Source organism: Arvicola amphibius, chromosome X (assembly GCF_903992535.2).
Source record: "Arvicola amphibius chromosome X, mArvAmp1.2, whole genome shotgun sequence".
Classification (NCBI taxonomy): Eukaryota; Metazoa; Chordata; class Mammalia; order Rodentia; family Cricetidae; genus Arvicola; species Arvicola amphibius.
This window is the reverse complement of record NC_052065.1, coordinates 36,181,594-36,203,910: the sequence shown is the minus strand read 5'-3', so window position 1 is coordinate 36,203,910 and position 22,317 is coordinate 36,181,594. Positions and strand designations below refer to the sequence as shown.

Here is a 22,317-nt window from a genome sequence, read left to right as displayed (position 1 = left end):
ACCTGTTGAAGATTATTTTATGACTAAGTTCAGGTTTGGAAACCTTTACCATCTGGCTATTTGAAGATTGCATTTTATGAAATTCAAATACAGATTAAGCTTTGTCAATTAAAATTTATCATCTGAATTGAAATGAATCATATATGTAAAATATAAACCAAATCATGATGACCTCGTGCAAAAAAGAAGAAAATGGAACTTAATAAAAGGATCCTGCATCTGTGTTTGCATGTGTATACGTGTGCACACATGCTTACAGTTGTTCATGAAAAAATAATTTTCTTTAAATATGTTTAAATGAGATTAAATGCCTTGAAGTATACCTATACTATATTTAGAATGAAATTATTACTACTGCTTTTTGAACTGAGGTGTAGATAAATTTATTTTTTATGTTTTTTTTTTCCAGAAAGTTCTTTAGCGTATATTCTTTATCTTTTACAAGCTTCGAAGATCTGTAATGAAACTTTCACCATGTTAAGTCTTTTCTTCAAGTAATGGTTCTCTAGGTTTATATTATTAGATCAATTTGATTTGTATTTATTTTTAGGTAGGCAGAAACTGGCCTTTGGTTTGCTTGCAGAATGCCTTGGAGTAATGAATATAAGTAACGCTATCATTCTTGCTATTTTTAAACACCCATGGTGCTCAAGAATGTGCTTAAGTCTGAATATAACATGGGTAATTATGTTACTGTTCCTGCCCAGACTAGTCATGTGGACTAAAAGCATATATTCCCATTATGAGGAAGCTATCAAATGCTTTCATTTGAAGTTAAATATTTTTTCACTCCTGGTTTAGTGAAAGATGTTTAGAATATTGTCTGTGTTTTCTGAGGACAAACAGGCAGTTTTCTTCTTGTATGTCAGTTTCTTGTACATGAGTTTCTTGCTGCTGTTTTATGCTTATTATATCTCTTTCTAGTTTTCCTCACGGGAGAAAAGGCCAACTCAGTCTTAAAACGCTACCCAAGAGCCAATGGGCTTTTTGAAGAAATAAGACAAGGCAACATTGAGCGTGAGTGCAAAGAAGAAGTCTGCACATACGAAGAAGCCAGAGAGGCTTTTGAAAATCACGAAAAAACTGTAAGTATACTGGTAACTTAAAACATGTTCACAGAATTGCTTACTTTTTGATGTAGTTTTGAACTCTACGTTTCTGAAGTACACGCACTGCTTTCAACTAAAAAAGTTGATTTATTGAAGAGATCTCCATGTAACATCTAATGAATAGTGTTCTGTATAGGAGAGAACTAGTTTACTTCCGTCTTTGTTGGTCTGAGTTTGAGGGCCATGTTTCCACAGTGCTCTGCTTAGCTAGCAATTATTATAGTGGCAAGGCATCAAGTTCACCCAAGACTTTGATCCAGAAAGTAGATGTTCTCATTACGTTTTTATAGCTAATGAGAGAGAGGGGATGGAGAAAAGTATGGGACACTGTTAGTGTTTTGATATTTTATTTATCCTGGACTGGAGGTATATAGCTCGGTGATAGGATACTTCCCTTGCATACTTGAGAATCCTGGTTTCATCTATTGTACCAGAGAAAATTTGTTTTAGTTCTGTATACTTTTAGACTCTTCTTCTACATTTTACAAGACTACTTTACCTCACTTTACTCTGAAAGCAATCTATTCAGAGAACAGGGTTGGGAAAGCAAAAATAATGATGTAAATTGTTAAGGTGTTGTGGGAGCTCCTTCCGCTCCTTCAGCCAATAGCCGCTGAGATACCAGCCCATTGGGGCATGGTCTCTCTCTTTAAAAACGCGGCCACTTCCATCCACTTGCTCTCTGGCTTCTGGCCCCGCTTCCGGCGACTAGGCTCCCTTCCTGATTGCTCAGAGGGCTGTTGTCTGGGACGGTGCCAGAAGCCAGAGAGCAAGTGGATGGAAGTGGCTGCGTTTTTAAAGAGAGAGACCATGCCCCAATGGGCTGGTATCTCAGCGGCTATTGGCTGAAGGAGCAGAAGGAGCTCCTGCAACATTAAAGTCTATTCTATAGTTGGGAATTATAAAACCAGAGTTAGCTGTTTTGTAAAGATCCATGCCTGTGCATCAAGAAATAATACCATATGCTAAATAAGTGGCATACAATGTGCTATAGGGACATCAAATAAGCTGCAGTAACAGTGAGTATATACATGTTTCAAAGAAGGAGGGTTTGATGTTTTATTTAGTGAAGGAGGCTCTAGAGATGAAAGAAAAAAGGGCCTCGGAAATTGCTAGATTCTAGTGCCCAACACAAAAGCAAAATCTGTTCATAAATTAATATAAATTAACAAACTATGATTTTCATCAGTTTTACTGGTTTTACTTGTAGTTGTTGTTATATATATATAGTGAATTATGAGTATGATTTTTGATGACTGTCCAGTTTTCCAAGCCCCATTCAACAAACAAGCCCTCCTCACTATAGTCATTTTAGTTATTCTTAGTTATATATTTCCTTTAGTTATATTTACTTATCCTGATTTCCATATGTACTTCATCTATTTCTGGGTTTTCTATTCTAGTTTACCTTTCTCCGTTCAGAAGATATGTTGTGTGTTCTAATATAAATTAGAAGTAGTTCTACCTTGATATGGTATTCTACAGTAATTTGTAAACGCTTACCTACCCAAGAGATAATGGACTACATTTTTCATGTAAATTTTAGTATTAAATTGTCTAGCATAAGAAAAATCAGTGTTTTTATTGGGATTTTTTTCAGTTTACAGTCTCAAAATAATCTGCTCTTGCCATGGTTAGTAGTAATTTCACCCATGTACTTGTTTCCTCTTTACAACAAAACCATTCATTATGGTTTGAATACTAAGTGATCCCACAGGTTCGTGTGTTGAAAGTTTAGTTTTTAGAAGGTATGACCTCAGTGGAAGAAATAAGCCATTGTGGGTGTGCCTTTGAAGAGTAGCTTCTTTCTGACCCCTCTTGTCTCTCTCTGCTGCCTGACTACCGTAATGTGAATAATCTCTTCCACATGTTCCTGTTACCATGATATTCTGCCTTGACTCAGAATCAGAGCAGTGTATGCAACCAGTCATGCACTGATAACCTCCTAAGTATAGGATACCATAAGCAAAATCTAATCTCCTTTCTTTAAACTGTTTTTCTCAAGTATTTGTCACAGAATCAGAACGTATGATTAATGCATCACCACTACCATCTCAAGTATATTTTTATACTTTCCACATAATTAAAAATTTTACATTTAATTTTTTCATCAGTTCTTTGAGAATTTTGTACAGTATAGTCATATTCCCTACCCTCTCCAGCTTTACCAAGATCCTCCCCTTCCCAGCCCATTCAACTTTGTTTCCTCTTCATTGATTTATTTTGTAGGAAGAGGGAGGGGCACATGCCAGTAGACCAGAGGACAATTGAACAAGTCAATACTCTTGTGAGTTCTAGGGCTCGAACTCAGGTCATCAAGCTTAGTAGCAAGTACCTTCATCCACTTAGACATCTCTGACATCTATCTAAGTTTTAAAATAGCAAGATAGAATGACACTGTAAATTTTCTTTACTATGCATGGTAGTTTATAGCTATAGAAGCAATACTTAGGAGGTAAGGAAGATTGTGAATTATACCTATGCTGTGTAATGAGTTCCAGACTAGGCTAGTCTATATTATTAAGAGCCAGCCTGAAAAAAAAACCCAATATATTAACTTCTCTGCAGTGGCTTCATATCTCCCTTAGTAAAAGCCAAAGAATTCAGAATCACCTATAACGTACAACTGTTTCATCCTCCACTGTCATTTTTCTGCAGAAGAAATCTTCCCTACATCTCCTATTACTCTACTCATTGATTTGTTGTTGCTTCCTGCTTCCATACAGAGCACTTGCCCTGTCCTTTATTATGCTCATTTCTGAGCTAGTGCAGGACTATTTTATCACAATCCTCTACATGGGGACATCAACTCTTCTGTTCTTCCCTTCCAAATGTATCTGTCTGAGCTTAATGATTGCAGTCATGTCATTGTGCAGCTTCACTTTCTCAATAAGGAAATATTCTATCTTCTGTGATTCCCCTACACCATTTATCACCATCTGACACTGATTTGTTGTATTTATTAGCTGTCTGCTTTCTTCCCAAGACTGTTATCCCTGTGACAGCACTATTTCTCATTTGTTTGGTTCCTAGCTATGACATTATGGCACATAATAGGGGCTATATAAAAATTTGATAGAGGAAAGAAGTAATGAATTTTATTCATGAGTTAGATGAGAGATGTAGACATTAAAATGGATTTTTTTACTTTATTGATTTGTTGCCTTTTCTATGGCTTCAAAGTCTGTCATCCAAATTTGCTTTTATGATTAAAGCTATAGTATTTATAATAGGATGTCTTAGAAGGCATTTAAGTCAATGTGGGAATGTCTTCCTTTACCTGCTTCATTGTAACTGTTTCAGAATCATGTTTGTTACATGCTAAGAAGATGTTAGAGAGAGAGAAAATGATTAGCTTTTGAGATTTGTTTTCTCGTAAATGTCTTTTGTTTTTATATATTGAAATTTCTTACTTGAAACAGTTTATAACATCTTCAATATCCTAAAATATAAGCTACATGAATTTAGTAGATAGCATTCAGTGGAATATTTATTTGTAGCACTTTACCTAATTTAGTGCACAAGTCTAATTATGGATTTGGAAAAAAGACATTATGTTTAGTCGTCCTCACTTTCAGCATGTAGGTGAGTCAGATTGATTCAGATGTTATCTGCTAAGTAACTACTGTGGAACAGATACAGAATATTTTAAAATATTGTATCATGATTGAGGCCTATCAGAAGTAACTGACTTTCACATGAAAGTTTGTATAAACATTTAATCCATCTTTTTCGAGGCAGAGGGGCATTGTTGGTCTAATCCAGAGACTTTCACATGCTAGGCAAGCAGTTTATCACTAACTTACATTCCAGCCTGAAATTCACAGCTCCATGTTTGTTTGTGGTGCTAAGGATTAAATCTAGTGGCTTCATGCTTGGCAGGTGCTCTACTAAGCTATATCCCATTTATATCTTAAATTCGTAGAATTTTTTTGTCATCTATACTTTAATAAAATTGAAGTTGAAAAGGGTTTCTGCATGTCATTATCAAACCTTAGAGAATCAGATCGATCTTATTTGGTGTCTCAACTCTGCCACCTACTGACTGTATTGATTTCAAATAGACATTTCACCTTTATGTATTTTAATTTTACAAATATCTTTGGGTGTGAAATTATACACTCTATACTGCCTAAAACAGACAAAGCCTTCAGTAAATATATTTCATTCAAGTTTTAGATACTGTATTATAGATATTTTATTTAAGATTCATATTTCTACCAGGTAATTTTCCTATTTTCCTTTCGTTTTTCTAAAATAATATATATGTGTATATACACATATTTGTGTGTGTGTGTGTGTGTGTGTGTGTGTGTGTGTGTGTGTGTGTGTATGTAGAGCTAAGATGACGAATTTTGTAAAGTCACATCACATCACCTTTTTTTTTCTGTCACTGTGTTGCAGGCTAGCTGGAGCTTCTGGCCACCATCCTCTTCAATCTCCCAGATCACAATAGGAATGCTAGGATACAGATGTGTACCATCAGATTTGACTTTTTATGTGGGTGGTATCTTAGGGTTAATCTTGGTCTACAGGCTTCTGCTAATGCTTATACCCATTGAGTCATCTCTCCAGCCTCTACTTGGGTTTTGGGGGCATAAAGAATCTCTATGTGCTGAATGAACATTTTAATATTGAGTGACTACGAAGAAAATTGTAGTAATTATTTCAGAACTTTTCTTCACAAATAATTTCAGCCTTACTTTGCTTGACTCTAAGATAGTTGTCCTCACACTTCAAGGGATACAAGAATAGTCTATATGTTTATCAAACTTGTACAGTCCTATCTCATCCTTAGTTCTATGATCTTTTCTTTTCTATGCATGGAGCTGAGGATTGAGTCAAGGGTCTTACACAGGATAGGCAAGTACTCAACACTGAATGCTTACACATCTCTAGTCTAGAAAAGAAGCCAGAACTCTTTGAAGAAATAACTTATTCTAAGGCTGGCACTTATTTTAGTATCAGAAAATAAGGATGTGCCAAAAGACAAAAACAAAAGTAAAAGAAAGAAGAGAAACATGATAAGTGGACTTAGCAGTTAGCTTTAAGGAGTCCCTAGTGACTAAAGGTAAGCACTTGGAGATACAGGATCAATACTATAGTACTGGATTATAACCCAAAGCATAAATTAAATACAGACTCTCAGAATCTGTTCCCAGTGACATGCTTCCTTCAGCAAGACTGTACCATCTCCCAAAACAATGCCACAAAATGGGGTCCAAGTGTTCAAATACATGAGCCCGTGGGAGACATTTCTCATTTCAAACAAAGATAATTCATATTTGAATTCTAACATTTCTTATTTCAAAGCACATCAAACCAAAAATTTCAATGTCATGTTTTTATTCCAAGGCCCGTTCCCAGTCCACTCTTCGTAATCAACATACCACATAGATGACACACTCAGAGCATAAGGAAGTGTGTCTGGAAGAAAAAGAAACCTAATAAAACCAATGCAAAAGGAATATAGAAATTGAAATCTTAGATACTTAATGAATGTGATGGTAAAATCACTTTTAGGAGAGTTATTTCTAAATTATGTAAATTATGAGCTTTTTTTTATAAATCTAGAGTATTGTTTAAAGTAGAAAAATGATGAAGAAGCACTTCTATCTAGTTATTGAACTTTCTTAAAGCTACAGAAATTCCTTGTTTTTCCTCTAAAAGATTATATTATAAAAAATCCAAGCTGGGCATGATGGTGAAAACATTTAATCACAGCACTCAGGAGGCAGAGGCAGGCAGATTTCTGTGAGTTAAAGGACAACGTGGTCTACATACCGAATCCCAGGACAGCCATAACTACATAGTAATACCCTTTCTCAAAAATACAAACAAACAAATTTGTACTGTTAAGTTAAATGAGATTAACAAATAATAGTTAAATTTCTCCATAACCATAGATTTTTAGTAATAAAAATAATAGTATTAAATACTTGACTGTAATATTAAATATTTAACATATGTGATTGTGGGCATGGAACCCAGGGCCTTGGACATACTAGACACTTTGTCTATCACAAACTATCTTTGCCCCAGTGCATAGTGTATTAGTTTTTATGTTTCAACTATTCCATTCTATTTTAAGGGATTTTATTTTTAAATATTTAAACTTGCCACAAATTTTATTCAGAATACAGTTCATCATCTTAAAGGGAGCTTAGCATCTCAGACCATTAAGAAACAGTGCTTTTGCAATCACTTACAACTTTGCCATCTGTATTCTGCCATCTACTGTGCTGCTTATTTACATTATCATAGAAATTCTGTGCTCAATGCAATTTGATCATTGATTGCTCTACCAACATCAACCCTGGGGAGAAAAGAAAGCAGTTGGCTGAATCATCACCTTCTGTGTCACTGATGAAGAGAACAGGCAAATTTGATCATTGATCTGAAAATTAGTTTATCACTTATTGCTGAGAGAACATCATTTTTAGAAGTGAAAAATATATCTAATTAACAATATAAATAGTAACTCAGAGTCTATTACTTTTTTATGTCTGTATTAATGCCTTCTCTCTTATTCCTGATATTAGTAATTTGTATTTACTACCTTTTCCCTAATCATGCTGTCCAAAGAACAAATGCTAAAATACATAAAAAAAAAAAACAGGAAAAATTGCTGATGCAGCACAGGTAGTGAGCTTGCCTAGCATGAAGAAAGCCCTAGTTCAGTTCCCAGCATCTCATAAGCCAGGCTCTGATGGAATATGTCCATAATCTTCCATTTCCTCCTTTCGGTGCCTCAGACTTGCCTCAGACAAGCCAGGAACCTTCATTCTTAGGTTACCCAATAACCCAAAATGGGTTTGCCATGATGTTCTTGTCAGTGCTGACACCACCACTGCCCTCTGCGCACTTCCACAGTGAGTGTCGCCTACCTGCTGCTGCTCTTGCTAGCCACCCTGAGTGCAACAGAACTACCATCCCGATTGTAAGGCTCCCATCACTAGCTATATTCAGTTGCAGCTCTACATTTCCTATGTTTACTTCTCCATGGCCTTCTTCTGTGACCATGGAGATTTGAACCAGAAGAACTTCACTGGCTTCTTCTTCACGTGAATAATCCACACTCCTGGAGATGTTCCTGACACTTTAGAATGAGGGTGGAGGCCGCATCTGCTTCCTTAAAAGCCATAATGATTGGGTTAATGGCCTCGCATTCATGGAATGTGCCTTCCACCTGGAGAAAACAATCAGTGAGAGCTTCCTCGATGGCTTTTAACAAAGGTGTTGCCCATCTTTTGCAGCCACTGTCTGCAACCTCATTTCAGGATCATCCAGGAGATGTTTGTCTGATGGAGGACTCTCATTGGCTAATAAAGAAACTTCCTGGCCCATTTGATTGGCCAGCCCTTAGGTGGGTGGAGTAGACAGAACAGGAAGAAGGAAGTGAGGTAGATGGCTCAGTCAGATGCCACACCTCTCCTAAGTGAGCTAAATCGCCATGCCTCACCTCTCTGGGCAGATTGCCATGCCTCTCCTCAGTGAGACAGATGCCATGAAGCCAGCCACCAGGTCAGATGTGCTGAATCTTTACCGGTAAGACACCACTTCGTGGTGCTACACAGATTATTAGGTATGGGTTAATCAAGATGTGAGTAAGAGGCTGAAACTAATGGGCCAGGCAGTGTTTAAAAGAATACAGTTTGTGTGTTGTTATTTCGTGTGTAAAGCTAGCCATGTGGGAGCCGGAAGGGGTGAAAAGCAGGCCGTCCTGCAGCTCCGCACTACAGAATGGCGCTCAACGTGGATAACTGAACCTACAGAAAGCTTGAGAAAGCTTGGGAAAGAATAGAGTAAAGCATGTTTTCTTGGTCACAGCAATTTCTCGGGTCTGCTCTGTTCGCTAGAGGCAAGGACTCTCATCTAAGATAGGCTTCCTGACTCAGCTTTAGCTGCAAAATATTGCAGCTCTTTTAAGAGGTCCTGCCATGAAACACTTTAACGGTGTTGATGAAAAGCTTTCGGTTTTCAGCCATAGCAGGAAAAAAGCTGTGTTGTTTTAAAATGCTGGCTTTCTGGGACATCCTGCCATGGCAAACTCTGTAGCAGGCGGTCCTGACTACAGAGCTTTTGAGTGTTGTTTAACACTGTTGCAGCTTGCTTGCTGGCAAGGACCTTGAAACACTGTAGAGTTGTGGCGATAAACTAGGCTCTGGCCAGTACCTCAGCCGCAAGGCTGTAATCGCAGAAAGCTAAGGAATGATCCAGCCGCCAAAGTTAAGGCTTTGTCCTAGTGATATTGTTTCGTAAATTAAAGACTCATGTGGTCACAAAAAGAGAGATATACAGTAAAAGAAAGATTCAAAGTCAAAGAAAATGTTTAAATGGTTTACTATGTGTTAAAAATATATGTAGGGTAAAGGTTAAAGTTCTTAAAGTTAAAAAGAAGAAAAGAAAGAAAGTAGTTCCCTGTGGTGGTACACACCTTTAATCCCAACACTTGGGAGGCAGACGTAGATTGACCTCTGTGACTTCAAGGTGTGGCAGAACACACCTTTAATCTCAATGCCTTGGAGGCAGAGATGGATGGATCTCTGAGAGTTCAAGGACAGCCTGGTCTACTGAGTTATTCCAGGACAAAGATAGACAGAACCTGTCTCAAAAAATAAAAGTAAAAATAAACAAAATAGAGGTTAAAACAAAGCCGCATAAAGATGGAAAATACACATAAAATCTTGATACTGTATGCTATTATGCTCTCTTTGAATTGTTTGAATGCTGAGGAAGGAGCAACAGATGCTAAAAGATATTTGTTTACAAATGCTGCTGAACTAATCCAAGATAGGTATTTTGAAAATACCTTGACTTCAGAATTTGGATCTAAGGATATGATACTTTGGAAAAGAGATTCTTCTTTTGTTTTTACAGAAAATGAGACCCTATGGATTGCTTCTATCCCAATATGGTATGATAGACCACGCCCTCCTGAAAGGTTGTTATGCATACCCTCAAAAAAATTACTTTGCTCAACTGCTGACCGAGATGACCCTGGTACATAGGTTATATACCATGAAAGACCTAAATAACTGCGCCCCCATTCAGCAGGAAGCAGTTTGGAGAGAAATAACTACATCCATATTCCCAGATATTGTTTATAAATGTTCTTTTACATTTAAAGGGGGATATGATATAGATATGATATTAATATGAATAATTTACATTGATATGGATTTTTCTTTAGTGATTTAAATTTAAGGTCAATTTTGTTATATGTATATGGATTTCTGATACTGATTAAGGTATTGTGATTGTGTAGTTCATTTAAACTATAATGTATAATTAGGAAATATAGGTTGTTAATGGATAGTCATCAATAATAGTTAAGCTTATAGTCATGTTAGTTTTTCTATATATAGAGAGATATATTTCAGTTAGATAGACATTCTTCATATCTTTCAAAGACTGCAAAATATGGCATTTAATGTTTTAATAACTTAGGGTTTTTCACGACAATGAGACACGTCTGCTCCTGGCAGCACCAATCTACTTCAAAAGGAAGATGGGCATTGAAGAGGCTCCTTATGGAATTTGATAGCCATGTGGGCAAGAAACTGCTCTTGCCTGGACTGTTGCATAAACTGGACACAGAGAACCCTCAGAGAGAGGACTGCTGAACTTGCCTAAAGGTGAGATGATCTTTCGGGGGTTCCTGATTCATGAAAGAGTCTGCGAGACATTCTGAAGGACACAGCAGATAGTAACTGAACTGCCTTTGAAATTTCCTGCTTCATGGAAATGTCTGCTGGATACTATGGGCCTGTAGGCTGAAGATGGATGCCCCAACGATGCAGAGGAACTTTGGGTGACTGTCCAGGCAGCAAGATATCTCTGTGATTTCTAGAGTTTTGTAAGTTGCTTACTTCTCATTTACTTGGCTAATATTATATTCTTCTGGAGTCTTTGATAGTTATAGTTTTTCTTAGTTATGATAAAAGATAAAATATATATAAATATTGTAACTGTAATTCTTACTTGATAACTGTTTTGTTATATGTAATTTTACTATGTTAAAGTGAAAGCCTTTTTGTTTAAACAGAAAAAGGGGAAATGATGGAGGACTCTCATTGGCCAATAAAGAAACTCCCTGGCCCATTTGATTGGCCAGCCCTTAGGTGGGTGGAGTAGACAGAACAGGAAGAAGGAAGTGAGGTAGATGGCTCAGTCAGATGCCACACCTCTCCTAAGTGAGCTAAATTGTCATGCCTCGCCTCTCTGGGCAGATTGCCATGCCTCTCCTCAGTGAGACAGATGCCATGAAGCCAGCCACCAGGTCAGATGTGCTGAATCTTTACCGGTAAGACACCACTTCGTGGTGCTACACAGATTATTAGGTATGGGTTAATCAAGATGTGAGTAAGAGGCTGAAACTAATGGGCCAGGCAGTGTTTAAAAGAATACAGTTTGTGTGTTGTTATTTCGTGTGTAAAGCTAGCCATGCGGGAGCTGGTTGGGAGGAAAAGCAGGCCGCCCGCAGCTCCGCACTACATTTGTCTTTCTGTCCAACCTGCACCAGGTGGGAGCTAGGAAAGATGACATTATGGAGTATTTTCAGTGAGCTGCACCTGGATGACAGTAGTTCAAAGAATTGAGCTGTGATAGTCCCTGCGTCCCCAGACTAAGTAGGCATATTGCCCTTAAAGCAAGTTCTCTAGTTTGACAGCTGTTTTCTATAAAGTTATTTTGTTCTCACCAAAATAAATGTCAACTTGACTCATTTATGAAAAATTCTCACCTTTAGTGAATGAGGTCAGATTCTCTTATCAGATGTCTAGGAGTCTCCACATTCTCACGCCCCCATTTTTGTATAGCCCATATTTTTATTTTTTTATTTTAATTTATTTTTAAAAATATATATTTTCTCATTTTATATGCCAAATCCAGTTTCCTCTCCCTCACCTCCTCCTGCTCCCTCCACTTTGCCCCCCTCCCACTCCCCACTCCACCCTCCAGCCACACCTCAGAGAGGGTAAGGCTTCCTATGGGGAGTCAACAAAGTCTAGCATATTGCTCTGAGGAAGGACCAAGCCCCTTCCCACTATATCTAGTCTGAGATAGAGGTTTCCCAAAAGGCAGTACAAGCAGAAGGGATAAATCCTGGTGCCACTGCCAGTGGCCCTTCAGTCTGCCCCAGCCATGCAAACTGTCAACCACATTCAGAGGGACTAGTTTGGTCCTATACTGGTTCCCTTGCTGTCAGGCTGGAGTTGGTAGGCTTCCATTAGCTAAGGCAAGCTGGTTCAATGGGTATACCCATCATGGTCTTGACTTCGTTGCTCATATTCTCACTTCTCCCTCTCTTCAACTGGACTTTGGGAGCTCAGACCAATGCTCTTCTATGGTTCTCTTTATCTGCTTCCATCAGTTGCTGGATGTAGGCTCTATTATGATATTTAAGATATTCATCAATCTGACTTCAGGGCAAGGCAAGTTCAGGTGCCCTCTCTACTGTTGCTTAGGTTCTTAGCTGGGGTCATCCTTGTGGATTCCTTGGAATTTCTCTAGGTTTCTTGCTTGCCCCATAGTGGCTCCTTCAATCAAGATATCTCTTTCTTTTTTCTCTGTCTCTGTCCTTGCCCCATCTCGACCATCCCGTTCCCTCTAGTTCTCCTTCTCCTCTACTTCTCCCCTCCTCCTCCCCTTCTACCTTCCCTTCTCTCCCAACCCCCATGCTCCCAGCTTTCTCAGGAAATCTTGTCTATTTTTCCTTCCCATGAGGGATCTATGTATGTTTCTCTTAGCATTTTCTTTGTTATTTAGCTTCTCTGGGGACATGGACTATAGACTCCTTATCCTTTGCTTTACAGCTAGTATTCAATACCTACAAATGGGTACATACAATGCACATATTTCTGGGTCTGGGTTACCTCACTCAGAAGAGGGTTTTTTCCATCCATTTGCATGTAAATTTCAACATATCATTTTTTTTTACCACTGAGTAATACTCCATTTTATAAATGTACCACATTTTCTTTATCCATTCTTCAGTTAAGGGCATCTAGGTTGTTTTCAGGTTCTGGCTATTACAAATAATGCTGCTATGAACATAGTTGAACAAATGTCCTTGCAGTATGGTTGAGCATCCTTTGGGTATATGCCCATTGTATGTGCATGAGCATTTGTCTGCACATATGTCTGTGCTTATAGCCAGTACTTCTCATATTAAAATGACTGCATTCTTACCTTGTTTGCTTATCATCTTGCCAATCATTCTCACAGATACAACCTGAAGTATTCTTTACCAATTTTGTAGCCTTGCCTCTAGCCAGTCCAGTTGATAGCTATCAGCCATTTTGTTCAGTCCAGGTGAAAAAATAGTATGGTTTGAATTACTGTGATAACTGGGGGTTGTAGAATAATAGGCATATTCCAGATGGCACAAATCACAACATGATTTGTCCATGAATTGATAGTAATGAATGGGAGATGGTACAATTATATTGACTTTGTGATGATGCAATCATTAACTTGGAGATGCTTGCAGTGAGCACACCCAGGCTAGAGGAGCAAAGAAAGAATGTTATGCTATATAAAATTTGTTATTCCTTTTGCACATGAAGGTAGGAATGTCATGGTAGAGTTAGAAACAATGAGCATGTACTCTCTTCCCATAGGAGTCCAGGTGCATTGTCAGGTTTTTAAATAGACACTTGAAAAACATCATTCTATATACAGTTCTGATGTCATTTACCTGGATAAGCTCAGCAGAACGAAAACAGAACATTGCAAGTACAGTCACCGCACCTGATTATTTAGAGACAACACCAAGAAGAGCTCCTGTTCTCACCTTGACTGTTACCTTATTTTAGATATTGCACATGTATTCACTCTCAATATATATGCATTGTTTTGATTTTAGTATAATCTTTTGATATAGAGAAGAATTTACATTATATCTGTCTCTTAGACATGTGCATAAAAAACTATTTCCTATTGCAAAGTTTTTGGAGGGAACTAATAGATAAATATTTTAATATCCTTTTATTCACTGTATTCTGGCATACTTTATTCTCTGCTTAGCCAGATGACATCAGTATGTAAATTCTAAGATAGACTGTGTAAAAAATTGATCAAACCATGTGAAGTCAAAATGACAGAATATTAATTCAAAGTTACAGTGGTAGCTTGAGGTTGTTTTTGCCCCAGCTAACTAACTAGTTTAAATATCAGATAAACTATGAGCATGTTTAGATACTCAGTAGCTTACACATTTTATGGCTATACTTTATTAGTTTTTAAATAAATTAATAGTCAAGGTGGGACCAACAGCTCTTCTAGATGCCTCTAAATGTGCAGGTACCCTGAATGTACTTACAGTATTCTGTTTTCTTTGAGTGAGTTTATCCAGGTACATGACACCAGTACCATCTACAGAATGATGTTTCTCAAATGTCCACTTAAAAACCTGACAATCTACCTGGACTCCTAAGAGGCTAAGAAAATGGCCTCCATGGTTTTGTATGTTTGAATGCTTTGTCTGTAGTTGGTAGAACTGTTGAGATATGGATAGGAAGTATGGCCTTGTTGAAAAGGGATAGGAAGTGTGGCCTTGTTGGAGCAGATGTGTCACTCAAGGTAGGCTTTGAAATTTTAAATGCCCATGTTACTCCCAGTTAGCTTGCTCTCCCTCCTCCCAACCTGCCTCATGATTGTGTCATGATGTGTAAGTTCTAAGCTACTATTCCAAAGCCATACCTGCTTGCCTGGTGCCATACTCTCTACTATAATGCTCATGGACTTACCCTCGGAAACGGTAAGCCCCCAATAAACCCTTTTTCTATAAGTTGTCATGATTATATTATCTTAGCACAACAATAGATATGTAGGTAAGACATTAAGCATGGTGATTCTTTTAAAAATAATTGATTAAATTTATTCTTAAACATTTTCATGCATATTCCAATTAACCAACGGATTATTATCACCCTAGTGATCTTATGTCGCTCCCATACATTTTACCAATCCCTTCTGGGCAAGTCCATTTCCCACATTCATGTCTTTTCTTCAGATTAGTATACGAAGTGCTAAATAGCATTATGACATTTTAACAAAGTTTGTTTTCATGGCTTACCTCACCCCACATCCTCTGCTACTCTTGGTTCCCTTGTAGCTTCATGTCAGTCTGTTTTCCTCTTTCATGTTCTATGCATCCTTTTGCCTACCCCTCATTTTTCCTCATTTCCTATTATTTTTTGTTTGTTTCCTCTTTTGTTCTGGGGGATTTGTTTGTTTGGTTTTGGTTTTTGTTCATCTGTTTTTTGCTTTACCCACTCTTAGAAATATATATATATATATATATATATATATATATATATATATATATATATATATATATACATTATAGGGTTAACATTCGTAGATGAAATACAGCATGCATGTTTTGTTTTGTTTTTCTTTATTTCTGAGTTTGTCTCATCTTGTTTAATATTGTACTTTCCAGGTCCATCCATTTTCTTGAACATTTCATGATTTCCTGTATAAAAGTATACCATTTTTATATGTACCACATTTTCATCATTCATTCATCTATTGGTGGATATCTTGGGTGGTGCAGTGATTTTTGTTTTTGTCAGGATTTATGTGTAGGGATATTTTGGATGCACATATCTCCATGTACTATGTGCATGTGGTGCCTGAGGAAGCAAAGAAAGGGTATAGAATACTCAGACACTAGAGTTAAAGATGTTTGTAAGCTGCTGTAAGGTTGGGTGGTGGGAATTAAATCTGAGTCCTATCGAAATCAGTCAGTTCTTTTAACTGCAGAGCCATCCTTCCTGCCATAGTAATCAAGTTTTGAGAAAGTATTCTTTCTCCTTTGCCACTCTTTGTCTAACTTGTTCTTTTTTTAGTTGATTGTTTTGAGAACTTCTGACTTTGATTTGACCTTTTAATGTCATGATCAAATACTGAGCAGAACAATTTCAAGGAGAAAGAATTTGTTTTGCCTTGCATTTTTAGTTCATGTTCCGCTAGCTACACAGTTTTGGGACTAAGGGAGGCAGAATGTCATAGTGGAAGGGCATGGCAACTGTCTGCTTACATTATGGCTGCCTGGGGACCCGAGAAAAAAAGAAATGGGAGCAACCTAAATCTTTCAAAATTATATCATTAGTAACATATTTTCCACAGCTGGGCCTGACCTTTTGCCCCTTCCCAATAATGTCATTATATTTTCAATCAAACAGAGGATTGGGACAGAGCCCTCAGGATCCAACCACTTCCTAGAAGCTGTCAACCAACCTCCAATATATGAGACTGGGATTAACATTTCATATTCTTATTTATATGCACTGTCCCTCTCTCCCTCCATATGCACATGTCAATATATTGCTCTTTTGTACGTATGAGGAAAAACAGTCATCTATTTATATTGTAAAAAAGCCAAAGTTACTGTGGGTCCTTCTTGTTCCTGGGTTTTAGAGGAGCAGTTTGCTATGGTAATCTTTTATCCACATATTGCTGGATGAGAGGCTCACTTTAGCTACTTCAGGAATCTAAGGTATACTTTTTAGTCTCTGCCTCCGTTTTCCTCCTATGGTAGACAGGATAACAAAAATATTAATCCCTTTTCATTATGGAGACTGTGTATGTAAATCACCTAGTACACAGCACACTGTATTTCATGTATCATCTATCACCATGGCAGCCAGTGTCATTTTACACTCACTTCTAGGTTTCTTTCAGGTACTTAGGCTTTAGGGAATAGAGTACACCTCCAGTATTTTACCACTGGAGGTCTCTCTTGTGTTAAAACTAAAAAAAAAAAAAAAACACCACACATTTGAAAGGGAAAATCCTTAGCTCTTACATTACTTGTCAGGAAGATAAATTGCTGCCTTTGTTCTTGAGTTGAAAAAGAGTATAAAGCTGCAGTGCTAATCCTGATCTCCTGGACTTAAAGCAGATACAAGTGGATGTTCAGGTTGGGAAATAAATGAACAAAACGGACATTAGAGCTACTAATATCACCATAAATGAAACTGATAATGTGCACTTTAGCACAGAAGTTTTCAAGTTGTTCTGTACATGTGAGTCACCTAAAGAGTTTTGTAAATATCATCACCTAGGTCCCTATCATACTGAATGTCTTAGCTTCTGGGGGACAACTTGGTTGGGAGGCTTTAAAAGCTAGTGTTTGCATCCTATGACTCAGAGAATGATCTGTGGCCTAGAATCAAACATTTGGCCTCACAACTTGGTTGTAATGCCAACTCTAAAACCCCATATTCCTTAATTAGAATCTGTATCTTAACAAACTACTTTTGAGAAGTACTCTTTAGCACCCTGATTGTCAAACATGGATATACCTTGAGATAGCTTAGGATGCTGAAAAATAGCAGTGCTCAAATGACTTACACAGTCAGGGCCTTATGCAACCACTGAACCAAACACTGAAAATGTACTATAATTCAATAATTGAATTAGCAAATTTCATAGAAAACTAGAAAATGTCTGCTTTCTTATGTTTTATATATACATATTGCAAGCACTAAACATGCATACTGTTAATCATTCTGTTATAAACAGTTTGGCAAATTGTTTTATCATGGACATGAGATGGAAAAATATGACCTAGAAGCCAACTAAATCCAGCCCATCTGTTCTTATAAATGTCATCAGAAGAGATTCATAGCCATTTCTTAACATATTGTATGCCACTGTGTTCCTACAACAAACATAAAGCCAATAGGAAAGATGAAGATATTATATCCTACAAATGTGAAATGTTTGCTGATACTGGCTTTAAGATTTACTTTTTATGTGCAGTGTATGGATATTTGACCTGCATATATATCTGTTCATTATGTGTGTATATGCCAGTGCCTTTGGAGGTCAGAAGAGATGCCAAATCTTCTAGCACTGTGATTACAGACAGTTGTTAACTGCCATGTGGGTACTAGAAGCCTAACCTGAGTCCTCTTCAAGAGCAGTAGTTTTAACTGCCAAGCCATCTTTTTAGTCCCTTGATGATACTCTTTTATAGTAAGTTGTAGCGGTATCTAAAGTTACCTGGTGCTGCCAGATAATTCTCATAACTGTTTTATAACTCAGATGTGGTCAGATATATTTGTTTGGTGATTTCTATAGCATAGGTATTATGGGACAGAAAGAAAAGCAATGCATTTCATGCTGAATTTCATATCTCCAGCCATTAGAAGTATGGTAGACACCTGTATGAGTTACTTTTCCATGGAAATGCCAAAAATATACCACATTGAATTTTTCTCTTTTAAATTATTTTTTTCCTTATTTATTCATGTGGCTTATGGATTCATATTTCATCTTGTCATGTCAAGAACTAAGTAGTAGAAGAGATCAGTGTGAGTTTTATAGTGGAGACTTCTCACAACACAGCATATCAAGAAGTGGAACCTGGTATAACTTTCAAAGGCTCATTCCTAAAGACTAATGAATCCCAGTTAAGTGCCACTTCCTGAAATGTTCCATCTTTTAAACATACCATTGGCTAGTATAAGAGTTACTTTCTTGTCACTGCAACATAATAGGCTTGACAGAATTGGCACATACCTTTCATTCCAGCACTCAGGAGTCAGAAGCAGGTGAATCTTTGATTTCAAGGCCAGCCTGGTCTACAGAGTAAGTTTACAGTGCAGCCAGAGCAGTGTACTGAGACCCTGTGTCAAAAGCAAAACAAAGCAGTAAGAACAACAACAACAAAATACCTAACAGGAAATAAAGTTAAGGAAGGGTTTATTTTGTTTCACACATTGATGATAGAGAAAGAATGGTAGTTGTGGTGGTAGTGGAAGCATGAGAAATCTGAATGCATTGCCTCCACATCAGAAAGCAGAGATATGAATATCTAAATTGATTATATTCTTTCCTCTTTTTATTCAGTCTTGGACCCCAGCCCATGAAATGATAAACACCCACATTTGGAGGTGGTTCTTTCCATCCCAGTGAAATCTCTCTGGAAGAGACCTTATAGACATACCCAAAGTTTGTGTCTCCTAGGTGATTATAATAATAAAGTCGATAATTGAAAATAACTACCATGGGGCCTAGAAAGTTGGTTCAATGGTTAAGAGCTCTTATTTTTCTTGCAGAGGACCTGGGTTTGGTTCCTAGCACCCATATGGTGGTTCACAACTTTTACAACTCCAGCTCTTTTTTTTTCCCCTGGGTCTTTTAGTAGTCTGTGCTCTTGAAAATACCTTGTTGAGGGCTGGTGAGATGACTCAAAAGTTAAGAGCACTGGCTGCTCTTCCTTAGTTTAATTCCCAGCAACCACATGGCAGCTTATAACCATCTATAATGAGATCTAATACCCTCTTCTAGCATGCAGGCATACATTCAGACAGAACACTGTATACATAATAAATAAATCTTTTTAAAAAATGCATTGTTGAGAATTTTTACATCTATGTTCATCAGAGAAATTGATCTATAATTTTTCTGTTAGATCTTTGTCTGGTTTTGGTATCAGAGTTAATACTGGCTTTGTTAAAAGAATTTACAAGTGTTCTTTTCTTTCTTTTTTTATGGAATAGTTTGAGGAGTGTTTTTGTTTTTCTTTGGAGCTCTAGTAGAATTCTGTGTTGCATTCACCTGATTCTGGTTTTTGTTGTTTTGTGTTTTTTTCCTTTTATTTATTTATTTATTAAAAATTTCCACCACCTCCCCTCCTCCCATTTCCCTACCTCTCCCCCCACTCCCTCTCCCCCTCCCCTTCCAGTCCTAAGAGCAGTCAGGGTTTCCTGTCCTGTGGGAAGTCCAAGGTCCTCTGCCTTCCATTCAGGTCTAGGAAGGTGAGCATCCAAACAGACTAGTCTTCCACAAGGCCAGTACATGCAGTGGAAACAAAACTCAGTGCCATTTTCCTTTGCTTCTCAGTCAGCCCTCATTGTTGGCCACGTTCAGAGAGTCTGGTTTGATCACATGTTCCATCATTCCCAGTCCAGATGGCCTTGGTGAGCTCAGTCCCATTGTCTCAGTGGGTGGACGCACCCCTTGCGGTCCTGAGTTCCTTGCTAACGTTCTCCCTCCTTCTGCTCCTCATTTGGACCTTGGGAGCTCAGTCCAGTACTCCAATGTGGGTATCTGTCTCTATCTCCATCCATCGCTGGATGAAGGTTCTATGGTGATATGCAAGATATTCATCAGTGTGGCTATAGGATAAGGCCAGTACAGGCACCCTCTCCTCTGCTGCCCACAAAACTATACAACTCCAGTTCTAATTGATCCAATGCCCTGTTTGACCTTTGTGGGCAACAGGCATGCATGTGGTACATATATGTGCATGCAGGCAAAGAACTTATATACATAATATTAAGTAAATAATCTTTTTAGCTAGTTACTACAACTCTACCCATTGTTAACTTGGTTGCTATACATATCACTTAAAGGTGTAATATTCTACCCCTCTCAAAGACTTATGGCTAGCTTGTTATACAAAATTCCAATTTCAGAAAGTTCCATAGCCTTAGCAGTTTAAATGTTCAAAAGTCTGACTTTGAAGTTTAAGCATAGTTCAAGACAATCTCTGAACCTGGGGAAATATATCCATAGGTCGATATTTTAGAGCAGAGAACAACCCTTGAAGTAACATTATGTGTCTGGCTCTCTCTCCAAATAAATTTGCATTTTTAAGATTGGTCTTTCTTTGTATGTTTGCTTTGTCTAGAACTCAGTGTATATACCAGGCTAGCCTTGAACTTACAGAGAGCCACCTGCCTCTACCTCCCAAGTGCTTGGATCAAAGACGTGTGATGATACACCTGGCTGAATTTGTATTTTATAAACTGTCAATTCTGATGGGTGGGGTCGTTCCTTAAGGGTATGTTTCCTGTGGTTCCAGTGCTGAGCAGTGAGGTTTCTCTTTAGCTTCCTTCTTTACACCCTATATCCATAATTTGGTTCTAAGTTCAAACACCTTGCTCATACTCTGATTTTTTTCTTTCTTCACCAAAGAGCATATTTTTCAGTTCCCTTTCACTGGAAATCTGAATAAGAACAATGAGCAGCAACTATGTCATAGCTTGAATGTTAGATTCTCCCTTGAAATTTCTTCTACTAAATCTCTTAGTCCATTACTTTTACATTCAGCCTCACTCAAATTTTCACTACACTGGTCAAATGATACTAGACTCTGCTTGAGAGTAATACAAGTAGCCAGAATAACTTCCCAGTGGCATCCTTGTTCCCCTCTGAAACCTATGTGCTGGGCCTCCCCGACCTTACTTATTATTATTTTATTTTGCTCTATAATTTTATAGACTTCAGACTCATGGCCCATTAATCTCTCCTCATAGCATGGTAAGGTTTATCTGTCTATCCTACAACTGTACACTCTTCCACATTCTTGCCATAAACTTTTTCCCATAAACATATCACATGGTCAAGTTTATGTCAGCAGTTGGCCTTCTTTTTGGTATCATATATGTTATTTACATTTTGAGGTTGTTGTCCTCATTTGCTGCACAGTTGTTTAAAGATTGTTTAATATTTTTTTCCATCAGATACTAGATGTAAAAAAAGATTGTTTAATATTTTAATATGAGGCCTTACTCTTTAAAGTATATAGATATAAAGAATTATAGGTCAGTAGTCATTCATGTTTGTCATAGTTAGACTGATAGAGGTTCCTTAGATACATAGAGATTGTATTCTGTATAGATGAGGTATTTAAGGTAATCTTCAGCCAATTAAAAAAACTGTAGAATATGACATTTAAATAACTTAAAATTCTGTTGACCTAAGACGCGATTGCTCCTGGCAGCACGGATCTATCCCTGAGGGTATGTTGAGCACTGAAGAAACGTCCCTGGGAGCTTGTTTTTTCTTGTCAAAACTGGCCTTTGGGCAGAGAATTGCTAAGCCTAGACCACTGACAAAATGCTTGGTGTCCTAACTTGGCAAGCAGGACACAAGAAAAAAGACTGCCAAATCTTGCCAAGACATGGTAAGATGGTTTTGAAAATTTTCCTGCCTCTGAAAATGGTGTCAGTTACTCTAGGCTTAGCCAAAGTTGACCACTCCAATGTTGCAAATGAGACGTTGGGTGATTGCTCAGGTAGCCAGTTGTCTCTGTCGTTTATTATACATTTTCCAAGCTGCTTGATTGCACTTCCTGTTTACTCAAATATTTTCATTCTCAGGTCTTCAATTGGGTTGAATACTAAATAGTTGTAGTTACTTTCTTCTCATGACTTATCCAAGCCATTTCTAATACAAGATT

General features: G+C 37.6%; 1 protein-coding gene across 2 annotated transcripts in view; it reads left to right on the top strand.

Annotated features, from left to right (window-relative positions):
- The window catches only part of Prrg1 (proline rich and Gla domain 1), a 125,181-nt gene that overhangs the window by 84,436 nt on the left and 18,428 nt on the right, over positions 1-22,317 (top strand). For both annotated transcript variants that reach the window (XM_038317088.1, XM_038317089.1), the window contains exon 3: positions 925-1,085. In XM_038317088.1, the coding sequence (XP_038173016.1) occupies positions 925-1,085 (161 nt within the window). The remainder of the gene's footprint in view (positions 1-924; positions 1,086-22,317) is intronic.